The sequence below is a fragment of the Panthera onca genome, chromosome B1, assembly GCF_046562875.1.
Source record: "Panthera onca isolate mPanOnc1 chromosome B1, mPanOnc1 haplotype 2, whole genome shotgun sequence".
Classification (NCBI taxonomy): domain Eukaryota; kingdom Metazoa; phylum Chordata; class Mammalia; order Carnivora; family Felidae; genus Panthera; species Panthera onca.
In genome coordinates this window covers 184,198,016-184,220,020 of record NC_138342.1, presented here as the reverse complement: position 1 = coordinate 184,220,020, position 22,005 = coordinate 184,198,016, and the positions used below count along the sequence as shown (strand labels likewise).

The following is a 22,005-nucleotide window of genomic DNA, read 5'->3' as shown; positions in this document are numbered from 1 at the left end:
AAGGTTCTAGAATTTTCCCTCAATATCTCTAAAGGGGAAGCAGGAAAAAAACACCTCAATCTTGGAGAATCACTTGAGTATATACTCTTGTGTCATGCACATGTGAGTCAGGTCCCCATCCTTTGTTTTTTGATGTAGTCCTAGTTATTGGTAAAGTAATCAAAGCATAAATGTCAACTTTTTAAGTGTAAAATTTTTCAAGTTTAATATGCCAATTTCTGGTCTCAAACATACATGCCAAAGAATAAGTTCACTGTAATGTCATGTGTGAGCTAACCAAAAAATGAATCGGAGTGTGTGTGTAATTGTGCACAATGAAATTTTCTTTTTCCTCAGCAAATGTACAGTTATTTTGAAATCAAAGCAAGGAGCTGTATCTCAGCTCCTTGTATTTAAGTGGTCTTATTTTTTCTAAGAAATAAAAAATAATAAAGGATGAATAAAAAATAAGGACAAATTTTAAATTCAAGCATACAAATACATTTTTGTCAAATGTATATTTTTAAATTCTCTGCTAGTATTCAGAAATTTTGCCGGAATAGTTAACAACCCTGGGAATTCTACTTTAGAATGTGGTCATAAAAGTATGAATCATCATGTGTTTTCCAATTAGTTGGATAATGTTTTAATAGGAGGTTATATTTAAAGAACCTAAAACCTGGAGGGGAGAAAGCACACATGGAGAGTGGATTTACATGTATGAATAAAGAGATTTATAGCAAACTTATCAAAGAAAACAGAGAAGTCATACTGTGGAGGAGAATGAGGGAAGATCTTGCATTACTGCCCATCTCTTTTATGTGCAAAGGCATACTTTAAAATGTGATTTTACTTAACATGAACTTACGATTTCTTTCTTCCCCTACGTATTTTTACACAATAGCTGAATTTCTTCATGTGTTAAGTGTAAAAAACCTGTTTTCTATTAGAATTAAACATTTATTTGGGTGCAAGTTTTTTTAATGGCATGTGATCTTGTGGGAAAATTCTTTAATAAGAAAAATGTAATTCTTCAGAGGCATAAAATATAAGCAATTCTGAAGTTCTTTCATACACATCGAAAGCAAAACATTCCTTAACCCGAAGTCTTTCCATTCTTTGCAGGGAAAAAAAATTGAAGAAGAAAACATCTTCTGCACTTTGCTCTGTTAGGGAACCAATTTAAACTTGGTTAGATACCAGAGGGAAAAAATTTCAGGTAGACAAAGATCCTCTGAAAAGAAGAATAGCAAATAAGCATTTCATTTCAACTGGTATGCAGGGGAGGATACTGTGCCATCTGAAGCTACACCTATCCAATTTCCACCAATACTACTTTTCACATGATTCATGTAGCAGGTGTAGGGAGTGAGCAGTCCAGATCTGAGCAAAAAATAAAACAGGATTCTGAGATTGAGTACTCTAGGAAAAACTGCATTTGGAAAATTCCTTCTCAGAGATTTGTTTTTCCTGTTTGGGATCCTGTATCAGTCAGAAAAGCAGAGCCTCTAGGACATATAAGGGATGACTTTATGCAATTGTGGGGACTGGTGAAGCAGTCTTTAAACAGTCCCTTTTCTTCACATATGATGCTGCAGCTCAAAGTATGCAGGGCAAATCAGTGAGAAGGCTAGATGGCTGGCTGTAAGGGAAGCAGGAGGGTGGACTGAAATCTGTATCAGTTCTTGTTACCTCTGACCTTGGTGATGTGGGCCTGAACCCTTTATCATGAGCTGAATCCATGATCCAGGGCAAGGCAGAGCAGCTGTAGGCCTGACCAAAATCTTAGGCCAACAGGATGAGCCAACAGATAGACAACAGCACATGAAAGCCACAAAGATGGCTGCCTTGTTCCTGACCTCCAAATCTACCATAAGAATCTCAAGTGTGGTTGACCCTTGGGAAACAAGGGAAAGGGAATTCTGGGAAATGTAGTTTAGCCTAGCCAAGCTGACACATTACAACGCCCCCACTTTTTCTTGGTTGCTTTTCTTTGTCTTGCTCTTGATTGACATTTGCACTTATCTTTCTAGCTCATGTTGTCAGAGTCTTTCTCAGAAAGACCACGTAAAGGTAATTTCTTTTTTAGTTTTTGCTTGTCTGAATTGTCTTTCTTCTATCATCACACTTCATTGCTAACTTGGCTGCGTAGAGTCCTGATTTGGAAAATATAAATTCCCTCGGAGTTTTAAGGCATTCTTTCTGTGGAGAAGCATGACAGTAATCTGAGTTTCAGTTCTTTCTTTTTCTTTTTTTTTTAATGTTTATTTATTTTTGAGAGAGAGAAACAGAGTGTGAGCAGGGGAGGGGCAGAGAGAGAGAGGGAGACACAGAATCCGAAGCAGGCTCCAGGCTCTGAGCTGTCAGCACAGAGCACATTGTGGGGCTCAAACTCACAAACCACGAGATCATGACCTGAGCTGAAGTCAGACACTTAACCGACTGAGCCACCCAGGCACCCACTGAGTCTTGCTTCTTTTTAGGTGATTTCATTCCTTCTGGGAGCTTGCAACTTTTCACTATCACTGTTCAAAATTCCATCATGATAAGCCCGAGGAGTGGGTGGGTGTTTTTAGACTTTTTTTTTTTTTTTTTTTAATTCATTGTGCTGGGCACTGAATAGTCTCTTTCAACTTCATCTCTTTCATTGTTGGGAATTATTTTTTTATTGTTTCCTTGATAATTTGCTGCCCATTTTTTGCTGTGTACTTTTTGAAAGTTCTATTTGACGCATGCTTGACTCCCAAAATAAAACCTGATTTTCTTATCTTTTCCTACTTTTCATACCATTGTCTTTTTATTCCACTTTCTGGAAGGTTTCCTTGAATATATATTCTAATCCATTAGTTAAGTTTTTGGTTTTGGTTTTTAATTCTAACTATTTAATTTCTTTGCTATTCTTTCTGCTCTGGGCTAATTTTTTCCTTTAAAAAAACAGCATTTTCTTATTGTTCCTTACTTCTCAGATAATACTAAATATAGTTTGGGGGGTTGTCATGCAAACATTCCCCACCTTAACAAAATAAAACTTTTTGTTTACCCTACTTCCTCTTTTTTTTAATGTTCACTTATTTATTTATTTTTAATTTTTTGTTAATGCGTATTTATTTTTGAGACAGAAAGACAGAGAGAGAGAGGGCAGCGAGAGAGGAAGATACAGAATCCGAAGCAGGCCCCAGGCTCTGAGCTGTTATAGCACAGAACCTGATGCGAGGCTCAAACTCATGAACCAAGAGCTCATGACCTGAGCTGAAGGTGTCCGCTCAAACAACTGAGCCACCCCGGCGCCCCTACCCCACTTCCTCTTATAGCAGTAATACCGCTATTGCTCAGTCCCCCTCATACCCTTTGCACTAGCTGGTCTCTGCCTGGACTCCTTTCTCCCTCCCCCTGCCCCCAGGTATCCCCATGCCTTACTTTTAAGACTTTGCTCAAATGCCATCTCAGTGGAGCCTTCTCTGACCCACTCTATTTAAATTTTCATCTTTTTTCCCCATCCACTCATTAGCCCTCTCCCTTGACTCATTTTTCTTCATAGAATATGATAGACACCACTTTCTAACATATTGTATAATCTATTTATTTTGTTAAATGTTTACTTCCCCATCTTGGCTAGAATTTAAGCTCTATAAGGGCAAAGACTTGTCAGTTTTGTTCATTGCAGTTTCCCCAGCATCTAGAACACTGCCTGGCACATAGTGGACCCTCAATATTCGGTGTTCCTTGGTTCCTTCTTCCCCCACCATTGATCTTAATGTCTGTTTTTCATATTGCAGAAATTAATTCTTCAAATGTCTGGTGATCCTTGGTTGTCTCTATGTGAAGCACCAAAAAAGTTTACTAAAAGCTAGCTTTATGTTTGTGGGTAGAGTTTGTGGACGATTGAGCTTTAATATATAATCTAGTGGTGAGCTAGCATATCTTTAGAAGGAACTACTATATTTTAGTATTATTAAATTTTTTTCTATGGGGCAATTCCATTTCTCTCAAGAAGAATTCTTGTCTCCTTCCAAGAAATATAAGGTGGTCTGACAGCAATATGGTTTGGAAAAGGTGGTTGGGCACACTCGTTCTATGCATGTTTTCATTTAATATCTCTATTTATGGCTCCTGCCTTTCAATGTTCCTGATATCCCCAAAGGAAACTTTCCAAATCAGATTTTTATAGGCATAAAAGATGGGCAAGTGGCAGATGGTAAGTAAATAAAGAGCTACATGGGATGGGTAAGGGCTACTGGGTCCAAATACACCTTTTATATTATTTCACCAATCCCTCCCCTGACCCATTTTCAGTTTTTTACAGTTACCCTTGAATTTTGTGGTTCCTTTAAAACCTCTTCCGATAAGTTGTATCATTTCTGTTTACATTGCCATTGTAGGTTTATGCCTTTTTATCTTTTTGCTGTCATTTTTGAAAGGGTTTGGGGAAAGAACACAGATAAAAGTGTGTGGTCAATCCACCATATTTAATAAGGTTTTGGTAACAATGTTTTGTTAGCTAGGGGCAGGTCCATATATATCTTTGGGAGAAACTTTTCTTTTTCTTGGTGGGTGACACTTTAATGAGCTTTTATTATACAAAGTATAGCCCATATTATATTCTGAAAGGGAAACTGTTGATGTAAAAAGCAAAATTTCTCTACATAATCCTACAAATGGTTTTCTTCACTGTGATTATAGCTGTATCACTAATGCTTATGACTTGATTGGCTGGGAAGATATAATTTTTCCCCTTCCTATGAAGCAAGAGAAGAGTTAGGGGTAGGACATAGTCAAGGATACTTCTGCACATGGGAAGGTATATAGCCCCATCAACATGGCAGCAGTTTGGGTCCATGGATAAAATGAGAGAAGACTCATGGGGTATCTCTGGAGAAGAGAATACTCATAGTTAATATACCTGTTTACATTTTCCTTCTCTGCCTTGTAATTTCCTTCCATTATCCCCAAGCTTCAGAACGGTTTTGCAAACATCACAGCCTATGAAAAGCTTGTGTTGGGGTTTCAGAAAGGGGCTTATGTCCGAGTCTAGGTTAGATTAGGGAAAGAGAAAGTAGTTTTTCCCCACAACCACTGCATCCATTTTGAAATCTCCCTGGTGGCAACAGCAGCATTTCAAGACACCACCATGGTCCTAGAACATTAGCCATTGGCCAGGAACAGAGCAACAATTTTTTTTTTTTTTTACATAATAATATGGGTTTTCCCTTATATAATGTTATGTGTCAATTTAAAACATCTAAAGCAAAGAGTTTTACTAAATAAAATAATAATATGGGTTTTCCAATGAGATAATTACAACAGCTTTGTCCTTGCCTGCCTAGAGCAGCAGAGGAGCTGTGAAGGGGTTCCTCATTTCACAGGACTCTATATCCAAGTTGACTCATCCATTGCATACATTTACACAACCTAGTTGACTCATTCATTACATACATTTATCCATGTTGCCTAGTTATCTGTGAACTCTCTTAACTTTGATATAAAACTTTAATCCTCATTATGCTCTAGGGAGGATCCTTGTAGATAATAACAAATGATCGAAAGAGAAGAATTTCAAAGTGGGAGTGGATTTGGGGGACTAGCTGATCTAATAGCTTTATTTTGCAGATGAGAAAGTTGAGGTTCAGAGAGCCACGACAGAGCCTGAATATCAATGCAGTTCTTGCAATTTTCAGTAAATTGTTTTCACTCACTGACTATATCATTCATATGTCATGGCATGGATTAATTAATTCAGGAGCTATTTACTTAGCATCTATTAATTTAAGTTTTAACTAGTTACGTAGACAATAGAAATAAGGTGATTCTCTATAATATTGGTTTAGTTTTACTAATTTTAAAATGCTTTTGGAGGCACCTGGGTGGTTTGGTCAGTTAAGCTTCCACCTTCGGCTCAGGTTATGATCTCACGGTTCATGGTTTTGAGCCCCTCTCAGCTATCTGAACCATCAGCTCAGAGCCTGGAGCCTGCTTCGGATTCTGTGTCACCCTCTCTCTCTGCCCCTCCCCTGCTCGCACTCTATCTCAAAAATAAAGAAAACATTTAAAAATAATTAAAACATAATAATATGCTTTTGTATAGAAATTTCTCAGACCTATGCTATGTGAGAACAAGTTTTGCCTTCTTTGAGAACTCTGCCTAAGATAATATCCAAACCAACATTTTAGGAAAGAGTTTCATTACCTCCCCCTGAGAAGGCTGTGTTAGTTGCCTGAATGAAGATAGTTCTTGATGACCTCTTTGCTTGATACAATATGCTCCATTTCTAAATATTTCAGTAAAAGGCACATTTTGAGTTCAAAATGTGATCATTGTACTCAGGATTTTAAAAGTCTCATAAAGGGTGCATGTCCCTGAATTGGGAGTTAAGGTTGGAAAATATAACCATCAGAAATATAGGCTGGTTGCATATGCTAAGGAATGTAAGATCAGTTGTCTGAGTCTAGTTCATAATGGGGCTGAGAACAGACATGTTTGCTGCTAGAGGCTTGAGCTGCCTGGAGATGGGGAGAGCTGGAATTAAACCTTCCCACTGGGACTGGGTCAGATATCAGATAATGGGCACGTGTCCAATCCAGCAGACACAATCCAGGGTCCAGAGGGGATGGGTGACAATCATGCTATAACTGGTGTATGAATTGAGAGTTCTCTGAATAAGATCTTCCGAAAGGAGGAGAGAACTTGTCGGTGCTCATCCAATTCTGTCCAGGAGCCAGAGCGACCTGATCTTGGTACAACTATACCTGTTGTCCAGTGGAAATATTCTCAGGCCACAGAAGAAAAGTCTATCTAATTACTTTACTTTGAAAAACAAAAAAGCCTATCCAGTGCCCTTTATTCATGTTCTTTGTGTATCCAAAATGCTTTTGACTTGCTCTCCAGAGTGATTCTGCCCACCCATGAGGAATTTTCCGTGCAAATAACTGAATACATGATCTTACTAAGCAAGTCTCTTTTTCTAAATTAATGTATTAGCTTTTCTGTTTTATATATCTCTTGAGAAACTGCTGAGCATAAGTTAGTTGCCAAGAAGCTAATCACACTTAGGGTAAATGCATAAAATCCAACTTCTAGATAAGCTCATTTACGATGTAAGCCTTAATAACCTCACTATCTTTCAGTGAAGCTGCGTTAAGGATTGTGCCTTAAAGTGTGCATCCCAATACTTCTGTTTCTGGTCTGTCTCCTCCAATGCTGAATGTAACCCACTCCTCTTAAATCATTTTCTCACACTTCTATCAGCCAACGATCTCGGGTCTCATTCTCATTTTATAGCTTTGGTACAGTTGTGCAAGGTCACCGATTTGACCTTTCCTATTGACATTTCTTCCTGCATGTTCTAGCAATGCATCTGTGTATGAAAGGAATAATGTTGCCCCTAGCAAACTCAGTGTCTGGCATGCTTTCACACAACGTTATCCCCAGATTCTGTCCTTAGTATCTAATTAGCTTTTTCCAGGTTTTTCCCGAGGCAATGAATCTGGCTAAGTCTTCAGAAGACAGCAGTATCCGTCTTTAATGGTGAAGAGCACAGATTCTCAGCGCGACTGACTTTGAATCCTGGCTCTACCTTGTGCTACCTATGTTACCTTGGGCAAATTACTTAAGCCTTTGTGCCTCGGTTTCTTCATTTGTCAAATGGAGATAGTAACAATGTCTGCTCATAGGACTGTTGTGGCTGAATGAGTTATGATATATTTACCATGTCTGGCACATAAGTGAGACTCATTGTCATGGTTATTCCTGCTTCTGAAGAAGGGAGCACAAGGTTAATTAAATGCCTGGCTGGGGAGAAGGCAAAAGGAATACAAGAAGGAAAAAATAGGTTTGCATTTCAAAATACTTCTTTTACCATTGAGGTAATTATCAAATCAGCCAAATAATCCCCATACTTTTGCTTTTAACATTTAATGTCAGCAATTTGAATTCTCTACAATTATGAATGTATAACTTCCACTTCTGTGGGCATACATCACTTCATCAGGAGGGAAAACTTTTCCCTTCTTCCCCTCCATGTTCTTTGACTAGTCTAATAATTAACATAAGACAGATTAATAGGACAGGAACAAATTTTGTGCTTATGAAAGTCCCAAAGACAGAGACTCAAAAGGCAGTCAGACAGTTGAAACTCATATGCCAGGATGAGCTAAGGAGACTCTGGTAGAGGTTTGGGGCTTTACAAGGGAAGAAGAAAAAGTCACAGGAAGATGAGTAGAGCAAATGTTTGGTAAACAGATGTTTGCCAATGTCTTTCTGATAAAAGGTTATCTTTGGTAGTAACTCCTTCCTGGTACAGATTCTCTATTTAAATTCTTTTAAGCAGTAAAAGGGAAGGCAAACAGCTCTTCTAGAGTCTGCTGGGCTTGACTGTCTTCAGCTCGAAATAAGCCCCATGCCAAAGTGGCATATTTGGGGATCATGTATCCTGCTTCCCCCTCAACTTCAACCTAACTGGTTTTCTTTCCAGTGAGTCATCAGGATTAGCTTTTTCTAGATAAGCTTAAAATTTCTGAGTGAATGACAGGAAAATGTTCAAAGGACAGGTTAAACGTTGGTAAAACTTGACAGTAGCAAACAACCAAGAACAGAAAGAAAACACAACTTCCGCATTTTACTGGAATCTGAGTTAATAAATAGGGATCACAGAACAAATAGCAAACAACAGCTTGAGTTACATCAGAATGAAGAAAGAAATGATGAACCTGGATTTCCAGTCTGAAACCATTACTCAACCAGGGGAGCTCACAAGTTGCCTGCTACACGTTCAAAACTCCTCTAGAGTTTAAAACAACAGGAACAACTTGTTCAGATTTTAACTGATGTTTCCAGATAAATTTCACAATTTTGCACCTCAGGGAATTTTTTTTTTCTAATTAAGGAAATTTTTTTTAATGTTTATTTATTTTTGAGAGAGAGAGACACACACAGTACTAGTGGAGGAGGGGCAGAGAGAGGGAGACAGAATCCAAAGCAGGCTTCAGGCTCTGAGCTGTCAGCACAGAGCCCAATGTGGGGCTCAAACCCACAAACTTTGAGATCATGACCTGAGCTGAAGTCAGACACTTAACTGACTGAGCCACCCAGGCACCCCAAGAATTTTGCTTTTCTTAAAGGTTAACTAGACTGACTATTTCATCTTGGCAATTATTAGCTTGCCACATTTTTTATAACTAAGAGAAATTGGGCTTCTCTCCATATTGTAGTTGAAATGACATTTTAATCCATACCTTTATAGGTAAAACTTTTTTATCATTAGTACTATAAAGCAAAGCTTCAACTGAAGTTTGGTTTTCCTTCATCTACAGCTGAGCATTATCAAAGTTCAAGTACAAAAATTCTGTGCATGAGCACAAAAATAAGAGCTGGAAAAAAAAAAAAAAAACCAGAGATGTATTTTCCTAACGATCTATTATTAGCTCTTTCATAAAAATTCTTACTAATAGGAGAAAAAAAGGAAAAGATCAGAATACTGCAATTTGTCATTGAATCTACTTTTTTAGCTTTCCTTCCAGTTAAACTGATTTCCTCATATATTTGTTCCCAGAGTAAAGCCAGAATCAACATTGTCCCTATTTCTAATCAAATAACAGAGAAGCAATTACAAAATCTGAATGCAGTTAGAGGATCCTGGGAGGCAGAGTGGCTGGATCTAGCCTGAGCTGTGTCTCTGACTCATTTTTGACTTCAGGCAAGGTATTTAACATCTCTGTATTTTTGACATAATTGTAATAATGCTAATTGACTTCATAGGTATGATATTAAGCATAACTCAAGAAACAACGGTGGGCTCTTAGGCCAGGTTAACTAGAGAGAAGCCTACCTTTGCAACTTGGAAAATAAATTTAGGATTATATCTCCTTTCCATTCCCAGCACATTTTGAATGAATTGGATGGGACTTTGATGTAAATAATAGAATTTGCAGTTTTTAATATGCAAGATGGAAAAGAAAATAGGTTATGTTACAATTTCCATTTCAGAAGTAAAATCTTCAGAAATGCTTTTATTTCTACCTTTTGGGAATCTAACTTATTTAGCTTTCTAAGGTTTTTACTGAGAGTAATTCTTAAGATAAATAACAAAGATATTGTTATGTTCCATTTTCAGAAAAAGGAAAAAAAAATAGCCTAAAGGAGTCTCTAAGTCTGTGTTTATGGCTGAATTTTTAAGTAACTGTCTTCCATTAAGGGTGCAGTCCATTTGTGAATGCTAACTTACTAACCATGCTTCCTTCAATAGCTCTTTCTTCTTTTTATTTCTTTTATCTTGTATCCTTTCATTTAAAAAAAATACATTAATATGCACTTTTGTTTCATAATTTTGTTTATAAAAGTTATGTACCAGCTGTATAACTTTTCAGTTCCAAACTTAACATTTTTGCCTTTAAATTTAATCCACTGTCAACTAACTTAAAAAAATTTTTAGTGGGGAAGAAATTGGGCTTTAGAGATTTAGAATAATTTATATCAAATAACACAGTATGTCAAAGAAGAGCCATTTGATAACTATTTTAGTTTTATAAAACTTGAAAGTTTTGAAATAGCCCAAAGCAAACACATAAAAGAAATACAAATGTACAGTGAGGAATTAAATAATCTGATACAACTTTATCTTAAGCCAGATTTGTAAAATAATAATGGTTTACTCTATGAATTATAGAGACCAGACCTCCAAAGCATTTGAAATACCTAATACCTAAGCATTTCTTCAACATTGTGGAATATGTTTACTATTACAGCGAGGGTACTGAGGAATTTTATATGACTTGGCATATTGAATTATTCTAAATATGATCAAATTAATATAACGACTTTAAAAAATATGTTTGGGGCACCAGTCAGTTCAGCATTTGACTCTTGATTTTGGTTCAGGTCATGATCCCAGTTCGTGGGATCGAGCCCTGCATTGGGCTCTGCACTGGGCGTGGAGCCTGCTTGGGATTTTCTCTCTCTCTCCCTTGGCCTCTCCCCTGCTTGCACGTGTGTGTGCCCTCTCTTTCTCTCTCTCTCTCTCTTTCTCAAAAAAAAAAAAAAAAAAAAAAAAACCTTTACATATTTATGACTCTGCAAATGATTACAGAAATTTCCATCATGTGGAAGGGTACTTGTTTACTTTTTAAAACTTGAACTTTATGACAAGTTTAAAAATTAAGTGATAAATAACCGTAAAGGTACAAATGAGGTTTTAAAGAAAATAGCAGCATAGCTGTTGTAATTCTGCCTGATATTTATTACCAATTGAAAAATATGAGTCAAACTAATAACTTTTTATGAGATAGGTATGATAGTAGCTTTAGCTTATTAAGATAATCATATTTTAAATACATCAAGCTTTAAGTTTTCAGTTATTTATTTTTTCTTGGGATTTTATAAATTCAAATATCTCTTTTTAAAACAATATAAGCTAGCACACACCCCAATGTCATATTTGCAAATCAAACAAACTTTACAAAAGCCAAAGAACATTATGAAACTTTCCTAATCACCACTAAAAGACAGGAGACAGCAGAGGGAATCTGATAGGGACGGCTAACAAATTCAACAAACAAAAAGAATTCGGTGTCTAATAAGAAACTGTAAGATTACAATAACAGACGCTGGGAAGTTCTAAAATTCTAACTTCAGTTCATAACTTTCCTTCTATTGATTCAACAAATATTTTGTTGAATACCTGAACCGAGTTGAATTGTGTCCCACCAAGGGATACGTTCAGTCCTAACTCCCATTACCTGTGAAGGTAATAGGGTCTTTGTAGATGAAAAAAGTTAGGACAAGGTCATAATGGATTAGGATGAGCCCTAATCCAATGGGCTGGTGTCCTTATGTGGAGAGGGAAATTTAGATACAGGGACACACAGAGGGAAGACAGCCATGTGAAAGTGGAAGCAGAGGTGAGTGTTGCTACTACAAGTCAAGGAATGCCAAGGATTTCTGGCAACCACCAGAAGCTAGAAGAGGCAAGGAAGCACTCTTTCCTCAAGACTTTCAGAGGAAGCATGGCCATATTGACATTTGAATTTTACACCTGTACCCTCCAGAAATGTGACAGAATAAACTTCTGTTGCTTTAAGCCACCGGCTATATGATAATTTGCCCCAGCAGCCCTACGAAACTAATTCAGTACCTATCTACCCAGCACTGGGATATAGCAGAAACAAACAAGATCAAGTTCTCCATTTCATGGCACTTACATTGTAGATAGCAGTTGGGAGGGGGAGGGGACAGGCTATAAACATATGTATAATATTTCATTATATCTGAATATATAATTTCAATTTCCTTAGTGTCTAGCTGTTCCTTTCTTAATACATTAGGTTGAACTATAACAAAAATGGTATGCGTTTGAATATTTTTGACCTACAACAATGGCAATTTCATATATTTCAAATTAATACACATAACACATCTCTATGAATCTGACCATTCTAGGTACTTCCCACGAGGGAACCATACAACATTTGTCCTTTTGTGTGCGGCTTATTTCACTTGTCATAAGGTGCTCAAGGTTAATACTGTGTATATTATCTCATTCTGATTACCCATTCATCTGTGGATGGACATTTGGATTGTTCACACCATCTTTTGGCTGTTGTGAATAATGCTGTTATAAACATTGTTGTACAAATAACTGTCCATATGCCTACTTTCAATTATATCTGTTTTTTACAGTGTGAACTTTTAATTTTTTTCTTAATACTAGAATTTTAAAATCACAGTTTTATCACAGTTTTACATAGTGCTAAACAATATGTTAACTGAGAGAATAAATAATAGTATTGAAGTCTAAATATAATTGCCTTTTCTATTTTGCAAAAAGATAGGTAGAAGTTGGGCAATGTAGCAGAAAACAATGGCCTTGAAGTGTTTCTGATTAAAGTAGGGAAATACTACATATATTTTATAAACAAAGACAAGCTCAAGTCTTTTATAGAGAGCTTTTCCTTCCTGATGATCTTTAGAGAACACCACTCACCATCTCAGCTTTTCTTAGGAAATATCAGTCTTGTTTCCAGTGAAATACTATAAATAATTATTGAAATTTACTACAGACAACAGTAGACACATTGACAACCTATACTGTTTTCCAATATGATTTATGGAGAGGAGTCATTGAAAGTAATTAGATTCTTTCTCTTTGTTTTCTCCCATTTTTTTTTCTTTCATTCTGATGGAGGAAAACAAGAAACATATTTTAGATATTGTTATATTTTATTAGGACTTAGTTGCATATAATTATGTTTAAATGAACAAAAGTATACCATGGACATGGAAATCTTTAAGAAAATAAATCTTACTGTAACAGTGTTTGATTACTATGCCTAATATGAAAGACGGATGGGAATGCAAGCTGGTGCAGCCACTCTGGAAAACAGTATGGAGGTTTCTCAAAAAACTAAAAATAGAACTACCCTACAACCTAGCAATTGCACTACTAGGCATTTATCCATGGGATACAGGTGTGCCATTTCGAAGGGACACATGCACCCCCATGTTTATAGCAGTACTATCAACAATAGCCAAAGTATGGAAAGAGCCCAAATGTCCATCGATGGATGAATGGATAAAGAAGATGTATATCTCATATATATATATATATATATATATATATATATATATATATATATATACAGGAGTATTACTCGGTAATCAAAAAGAATTAAATCTTGCCATTTGCAACTATGTGGATGGAGATGGAGGGTATTATGCTAAGTGAAATTAGTCAGTCAGAGAAAGACAAACATCATATGACTTCACTCATATGAGGACTTTAAGAGACAAAACACATGAACATAAGGGAAGGGAAACAAAAATAATATAAAACAGGGAGGGGGACAAAACAGAAGAGACTCCTAAATATGGAGAACAAACTGAGGGTTACTGGAGGGGTTGTGGGAGGGGTGATGGGCTAAATGGGTAAGGGGCACTAAGGAATCTACTCCTGAAATCATGGTTGCACTGTATGCTAACTAATTTGGATATAAATTTAAAAAAATAAAAAATTAAATTAAAAACAAAAGTTGGAAATACCTTCATACCTAAACATATACGATACATCTAAAGCAAATTATTATGGGGCAGCTGGATGACTCCGTCCACTAAGTGTCCAACTTCGGCTCAGGTCATGATTTCATGGTCTGGTCCGTGAGTTTGAGCCCTGCGTTGGGCTCCGTGCTAACAGCTCAGAGCCTAGAGCCTGCTTCGGATTCTGTGTCTCCCTCTCTCCCTGCCCCTCCTCAGCTTGCACTCTGTCTCTCTCTCTCTCATTCTCAAAAATAAATAAACAGTAAGAAAAGAATTTTAATTGTTATAATTGCAGTAAGAATTTGTTCTTCTACAGACTTTTTTTTTTTAACAAACAGACTCTTGACAGATGGACCAATGGTAATGACAGATTCTCCCAGGAACTCCTAGACAAAAGAAACATGAAACTACCCCTCGATGGGAATGAAAATGTGTTTGTTTATAACATCACCTGCCCTTGGTTAGGGTATTCATTTCTACCCAAAATTTTCCTTACGATGTAAATATCTCAGTATCTGCATGCATAGTTGAGGACACTACTATATTGTAACTAAGGCGTTTTAGTGTAGTTGGTGTTGACTTCTTAAAAAAAAAAAATGATCGTGTTTTTCATGGCAATTGTAAAAGTTACCTAGAAAATTTTTAAAGTGTAATTCCAAGATGATTTTAATCAATTAGAAAATATTAATTGATAGCAAACCTATTCATCGTCTCAATTTGCTCATACTTCTCTTTCTTGGCAAGTCTCTTCTCACTTCTGAAACAGACAGAGGGTGTTTCTTTACAGTGGGAACAATTTTAAGTGTCATTATTAAACTTAATTTTCTGTGTATTTTAATATAAGCTAATATTTTAGATGTAATTCAATATATTTAATATAAGCTAAATATAAGAGCTTAGAGTACATAGCCCCTGGCATAAAGCAGGCACCCAATACATGCTTGAATATTAAATGGTTACTAGGCAAACAGAGTAATGTATCAATTTTTCTCAACAATATTGCTATAAATTATATTCTATTAATGTATAAAAGTATGACCTACTGAAAAAAATGCATCTACAAATGCTTATTAGAGCTTTTCTGTAGTGATATCACAGATGTTCTTGGGTTTTGTCTGACTTCTTTGGCCATTTAGCCTTGTAATTTATTCAGCACTGCACTTCTTTCTTCATTGTAAACATTGTAATGTTTACTTTGTTTACAATGTTAGATGATAGGGTTAAGTTAAAACAGGCAAGTTATACATCTTCAGGGTAAATTAATTGCCATTGTATGGATTTCTGCCCAGTGTTATCATATGGAACATTTGGTATTCAAGTGCTACTCTTTAGACTGTTAAGTAAATACAGATATAGAAAGAAACTTAATATATGCCTCCCTTCAGAGAGAACTACTTTAAAAGAAATAAGCAAAATATTGTGTCTGTACCTTTCCTGGGTACATGAATGAGGCTTGACAACCCGTGGGCTTCTTTGGAGAATGATGAGCCGAGGACAAGGCTCTTTTGTTGGAGAATCGCCCTACATTAGCCTCTGATGATCTTTTCTGTGAGCCTGTTCATTCCTCTGGAGAGAAATCTCATGGTCTCTGGGCTGGAAAGTAGTGGGAGGAGTAGAGAGAGGGCTGCCTGGCTGCCAGGACAGATGGATCCTGGTGGTGTATGGAGAGGTGCCTCAACCTGTGGAACAAACTACTCTCCCCTGACCTCCACTGTGCCTGTGGTCATGTTACCTGGAGCCTCTCTGGTTCAACTTCAGTGAACAGTGAGTCTTGCTCAGTATGGTACTGGCACAAGAACAGCCACAGAGATCAAAGGAACAGAACCCACAACCCAGAAATTGATCCACAAACATATGGCCAACTTATCTTTGACAAAGCAGGAAAGAATATCCAATGGAATAAAGACAGTCTCTTCAGCAGATGGTGTTGGGAAAACTGGACAGTGCCATGCAGAATAATGAACCTGGACCATTTCCTTACACCATACACAAAAATCAACTCAAAATGGATGAAAGACCTAAACATAAGGCAGGAAGCCATCAAAATCATAGAGGAGAAAGCAAGCAACAACCTTTTTGACCTCGGCCACAGCAACTTTTTACTAGACATGACTTCTAAGGCAAGGGAAACAAAAGCAAACATGAACTACTGGGACCGCATCAAAATAAAAAGCTTCTGCACTGCAAAGGAAACAATCAGCAAAACTAAAAGCCAACCAACGGAATGGGAGAAGATATTTTCAAATGACATAACAGAAAAGGGGTTGGTATCCAAAATCTATAAAGAACTTCTCAAACTCAACACCCCAAAACCAAGTAATCCAGTGAAGAAATGGGCAGAAGACATGAATAGACACTTTTCCAAAGAAGACATCCAGATGGCTGACAGATGAAAAGATGCTCCACATCACTCATCATCAGGGAAATACAAATCAAAACCACCATGAGGTACCACCTCACACCTGTCAGAATGGCTAACATGAACAACTCAGGCAACAACAGATGTTGGTGAGGATGCAGAGAAAGAGGAACCTTTTGCATTGCTGGTGGGAATGCAAATTGGTGCAGCCGTTCTGGAAAACAGTATGGAGGTTCCTCAAAAAATTAAAAATAGAACTAGCCTATGACCCAGCAATTGCACTACTAGTATTCATCCAAAGGATACAAGTGTGCTGTTTCAAAGGGGCACATGCACCCCCAATATTTATAGCAGCACGAACAACAATACCAAAGTATGGAAAGAGCCCAAATATCCATCGATGGGTGAATGGATAAAGGAGATATGGTATATGTATACAATGGGGTATTACTCCACGATGAAAAAGAATGAAATCTTGCTATTTGCAACTTGGATGGAATTAGATTGTCATCACGCTAGGTGAAATAAGTCAGTCAGAGAAAGGTAAATATTATATGATTTCACTCATATGTGGAATATACGAAACACAACAGATGAACATAGAGGAAGGGAAGCAAAAATATAAAAACAGGGCGACAAACCATAAGAGACTCTTAAAATACAGAGAACAAACCAAGGGTTGCTGGTGGGGTGTTGAGTGGGGGAAAGGGCTAAATGGGTGAGAGGCATTAAGGAGGGTACTTGTGTTAAGCACTGGGTATTATATGTAGGTGATGAATCACTAAATTCTATTCCGGAAATCATTATTGCAGTATATGTTAACTCACTTGGATTTAGAGTAAAACAACAACAACAAAAAGTAAGTCCTGTTGTCTGGCGGGGTGGGAGAAGCAGTATTCATGCACTGTTCAGGGTTTAGGTGAGGATGTGAATGCCAGGCCATCACCTCCACCCTGCCTTCCAAGCTGGCTGGTGCCTTCAGCCCTGCACCGGGGTGGGGCGCGGCAGGGCTGCTTAGCTTGCTATTTGTGACGGTCCCCACTGCTGCTGCTTGTTCCTCAGTTTGAGCAGTGCTGCCAGCTCCCCCTTAAGCTTTGTACAACCTAAAACATGATGACATTGCACGCCAGGTGTTTTCTCTGCCCCCTTTCTCTTCGACCTTGTCAATTCATGTCTTTGCCATTTTTCTTTACTCCTTTCCTAGCGGGGTTTTGCGGGAAAGGAAATATAAATTCATGTGTTCAATCCAACCAAAACTCTCTCCTTTTTTTTTAAATTTATTTTCTTTTATTTTAGAGAGAAAGAGCACAAGTGGGGGAGAGCGGCAGACAGAGAGAAAGAGAGGATCTAAGCGGGTTCCATGCCGAGCATGGAGCCCAACATGGGGGCTCCATTCCATGACCCTGGGATCACAACTGAGCTGAAACCAAGAGTTGGACGCTCAAATGACTGAGCCACACAGGCGCCTCAAAAATCTCTAACTTCTTCCTAACATTTACTTTCAAAAATACACTCAGCCCATTGTTTTCCCCTTGACCAGGATAAATATAGAGGAGGAAGGAGGAAGTATTGTCACTGCAAACAGACTAGTTTTACAGCAAGGAAAGCACATTTTCATCTCCAAGAAAGATTTTTCCTTCCTGGGGAAAATTTTTGTCAGAGACAACTACAAATTTACAGGGATCTCAGTAATAAGTTAGATGCTGGGTATACAACCATTAGCAAGGTGGGGCTTTTGCCTTCAAAAATCTTATTCTAAGCAGTTTTTCTAACTAGACATGTGAAAAACTGACCAAATGATAATCCTATCACTTGGCACAGTGCCTGGAACACAGCAGGCATGCAAACAGTGTTTACTGAGTGGATAAATGCTATTTTGGTCTGTAAATATAGTGGGGGGGGGGGGGTCACAGAGAGGGAAGTAATTAATTTTGTCTTGAGGGGTAGTCTGGGAAAGTTCAGAGTTTTTTTTTGTATTGAATTACATACAGTTTCACGTATGCTTAATTTATATTGTCCTTAATTTCCCTTTTAATAGGTATTTTCATTTCTTGCGTGAAACGTTGCCTCACTGAGGCTGCTGTGTTTATTCTTTCACAGTATGCAGCACAGAATGGAGCAGAGAGACAGCTGATAATGAATAAACATTTGCAAACACTACCATTCCCTTGGATTGCCTCTGCTTCAGGCCAGCTGCCCCCTCTCCTCCAGATTAACCTAACGTTCCTTTGGAGAAGTATGTGACTCAGGAACAAATAAATCACAGCCATGTTCAGGAGAGAGTCTGATGTTAACTGGAGAAGGCAAAGGGGGAGGGACTCCCGTTAGTCCATGCAGCCTGCTTCCCTGTGTATCGCAGGCATACGTGGATAACGAGGAAGGCTGTGTGGAGTTCAGGTTAAGGGCTTGGGCTGTCAAGGTGGAAAGCCCTCAGCTCAGTTGCTGCATGTTCCATAAAGTGGCTGTGTGATCTTAGGGAAGTGACTTAACCTCTCTGAGCCATTCATTTGTATGACGGAGATAATGGTACTTGCCGTATGGAGTTATATGAGAATTGAAGAAGATGCTTATAAAATACACAGCGCATTTCTACATTCATACTAGAGCAAATGTCAGCCAGAAGTAAAATTATACATTCAGTCTAGCAGACTATTACTCTCTGTAACGCACAAATTTCATGCTGTCTAAAAATTCACACTCTAGGGGCCCCTGAGTGGCTCAGGTGGCTAAGTGTCCATCCAACTCTTGCTTTTGGCTCTGGTGATGATCTCACAGTATGTGAGATTGAGCCCCACATCGACTCTGCACTGACAGCTCAGAGCCTGGAGCCTGCTTCGGATTCTGTGACTCCCTCTCTCTCTCTCCCTCTCTCTCTCTCTCTGCCCCTCCCCCATTCACACTCTGTCTCTATCTCTCAAATATAAATAAACATTAAAAAATGTATAAAAATAATCTCAAGAAGTGGTAAAGTGAGTTTTCCTCTACAACTTGAAACAGAGCTGAAAGTCTATTATCTTGATAGCTTGCCTCTACATTAAGACATCAACTAAAACAATGTATATCACCTCTTTAAGTTGTATTTTTTCCCTTTCTTCTCTGAATACATACAAGCAGTCTTCCATATACAAAATAAGTGACTGTTCATTAGGCACGTATCCTATGCCAGGGTATCTAAAAATATTATGTCAAAGTTGCCCCGGTCTTGTCTGATAGAAATTATGATTTCCATTTTACAAATCAGGAGCATTTTAGTAGGTTGCCTGGGGTCCCACAATGAGGAAGTGACTCAGCCAAAATATGGACCCAGGCCCTCATGTTTACAGAGCCTATGCCTTTTCTGCACAAGAGGCTCATTAACATTAGGACCCTCAAAGAGAGTCAGAGTCCCTTCTCTATTTCTTTCTTTTTTTCTTCTAATATTTATTTATTTTTGAGAGATAGAGCACGAGTCGGGGATGGGCAGAGAGAGAGGGAAACACAGAATCTGAAGCAGGCTCCAGGCTCTGAGCTGTCCGCACAGAGCCCCATGCAGGGCTCAAACCCATGAACCGTGAGATCATGACCTGAGCCAAAGTCAGACGCTTAACCATTGGAGCCATCCAGGCGCCCCTTCTCTGTTCCTGAAGTTGAACAGGTTCGATCCTATTTGAGGTCACAGAGAGCATCATTCTGTGTGAGGGAGGCATGGGGAAGTCCAGGAGAATTTCCTTGAAGACTCTTAGATTAGAGACGGCGTGGCACCAGCATCCTGGATCGCCTCTGGTCTGAATGCAACTCTGGTCTCATGAAAAACTCACAGTAAATAATGAAATTTCTTTTGTTCTTGCAGTCGTTTCGATGGAGAAAATGGCAAAGATGTTCAGTTTTCTGCTTGTCACCACTGCTCTGGTAATGGGCAGGAATTGCTGGGTAAGCTCATTTACTGATGTTTCTAGAATGCCTGCTCTGACCTGGATTTCTCTTATTTTGCAGAAAACCTATAGTAATTTGTCACTGAAAAAAATTAACTAAGGGGGGGAAAATGAAAAGGGTTTGTGGAAGCACCTGCCACGTAATAGGCACTTACCAAGTGCTTTCAAATTTTTTCTTAAAGTCAAAACCAGTATTTGCCATAAACAAGTAAAATCTTTTTGGAGTTACTGGGGTTACTTGGGTAGTTAATGTTAGAAGTTTAAAACTAACCATAGTAATTAAATTTGACCCGTGGCTTTCCCAAAGTTGAGCCTTCCAATACTGAACACTGTTAGTATAAACTAAACTATCTGACAGTAATTACAATGAACTCATGCCTTCCTCCACTCATAAGTAAAAGGGAGGAAACATTCATTTACTCGACATTCTGGGAGAGAGAAAACTCGTAAATGTTAAATAAACTCACTAAGACCATGTATGTAGGCTCATGAAGATCGAAGATACTTGCCTTGTACTTTTAAATTGCATGCTGCACTGTACTTAACAATATCACAGCCAATTTCCACCTATCGGAAAGCAGCACAGGATTCCAGATACCATCCAGTGTTCTTGCTGTTTAGTTTTTAGACTGGTAGGAGTCAGGGCGCTAAGTAAATAATTCTTTCAGAGTGGCTAAATCAAGGAGTGTTGAGGAGAGAGTACCACAAACAAATAAGAAATGGTCCTAGAGCAATAGCTAGGAGACATTCAGTGACTTAGACTTGAAACTGGGAGAAGACCTGTACCAACAATTCTCCATACTCTTGCTGTGTGACTTCCAGTTTTGAGGTTGAATCTCTGTGTTTCCAGTATAGGCCTTCATAGGAAGGGAATGTACCTCTTTGTCCCAAATAGAGTGTCCAGCTGTGCTATTCTGACCAGCTAGCAGAGTGCCTGGAACATGGTGGGTCCTCCTAATTACGGAAGGGCATAAGGCAGTACATAAAGTCAGGAACCGAGAGGCAATTGTAAAGTGGGAAATATATCTGATGGCTGTCTTAGGCAATAACGTGTATAAAGGTAGTAGTGTAAGGTAATTACACATGAAAATTCATAATTTCTCAAAAGTAAACATTTACACTCTTCTCAGGAGATCATGACATAAGTTGCAAATGGAGATGTCAAGGTAAGAGTGGAAAATGGGAAAAAAATTGTTTTTTGTCCTTTTCTCCCCACTATACCTCTAGTAACTCTTCCAGCCTTGAGTATCCAAGAGTCTTTATTGCAGCTTCTTGGCCTCGGTACCTCTTCCAGGAGACCCACCTATGCAGCTCACCTTCCCAATTAATCCCCACCACCACCACCCCCCGCCACCCACAACATTTGCTTTCTCTTTGGAGCGTTCTCAGATGCCAGTTTAGAAAGGAGCTGATTAATTCATGCACAGGCAATATTCTTGAGGTTTTTGCCCTTAGATAGGTTTTGCCTATCTCTAAGAAGATAAATGACTTAACTGGAAAACTCAGGCTCCTCCCATCCCTGTCTGAAATAATTGAAAGAAAAACAAAAAAGCAAAAGTTAAAGTGTCTTCAGTAGAATTTCCAGTCACAGGTAAATGGGTGACACACTCAGGGATATGAGGGTCTAAATTAGTATCCTCTTATAAAGGTGACCACGTGTCATCAGATTATAAGTATTCAATTAAATTTTTAAAACATTAATACCAAAAGGTCATTCAAAAGCCCTGTTTGTTTTA

At 38.2% G+C, this 22,005-nt stretch overlaps 1 protein-coding gene across 3 annotated transcripts in view; it reads left to right on the top strand.

Moving 5' to 3' along the window:
• The window catches only part of FGL1 (fibrinogen like 1), a 53,474-nt gene that overhangs the window by 15,027 nt on the left and 16,442 nt on the right, over positions 1–22,005 (top strand). Inside the window, exons 1-2 of one of the 3 annotated variants that reach the window (XM_060653069.3) lie at positions 9,538–9,673; positions 20,188–20,267. In XM_060653069.3, coding sequence (XP_060509052.1) covers positions 20,196–20,267 — 72 coding nt within the window. In that variant the 5' untranslated portion in view covers positions 9,538–9,673; positions 20,188–20,195. Of the gene's footprint in view, positions 1–9,537; positions 9,674–18,463; positions 18,595–20,187; positions 20,268–22,005 lie in introns of those variants that run through there. The other 2 variants (XM_060653068.3, XM_060653070.3) reach the window with 2 other exon arrangements.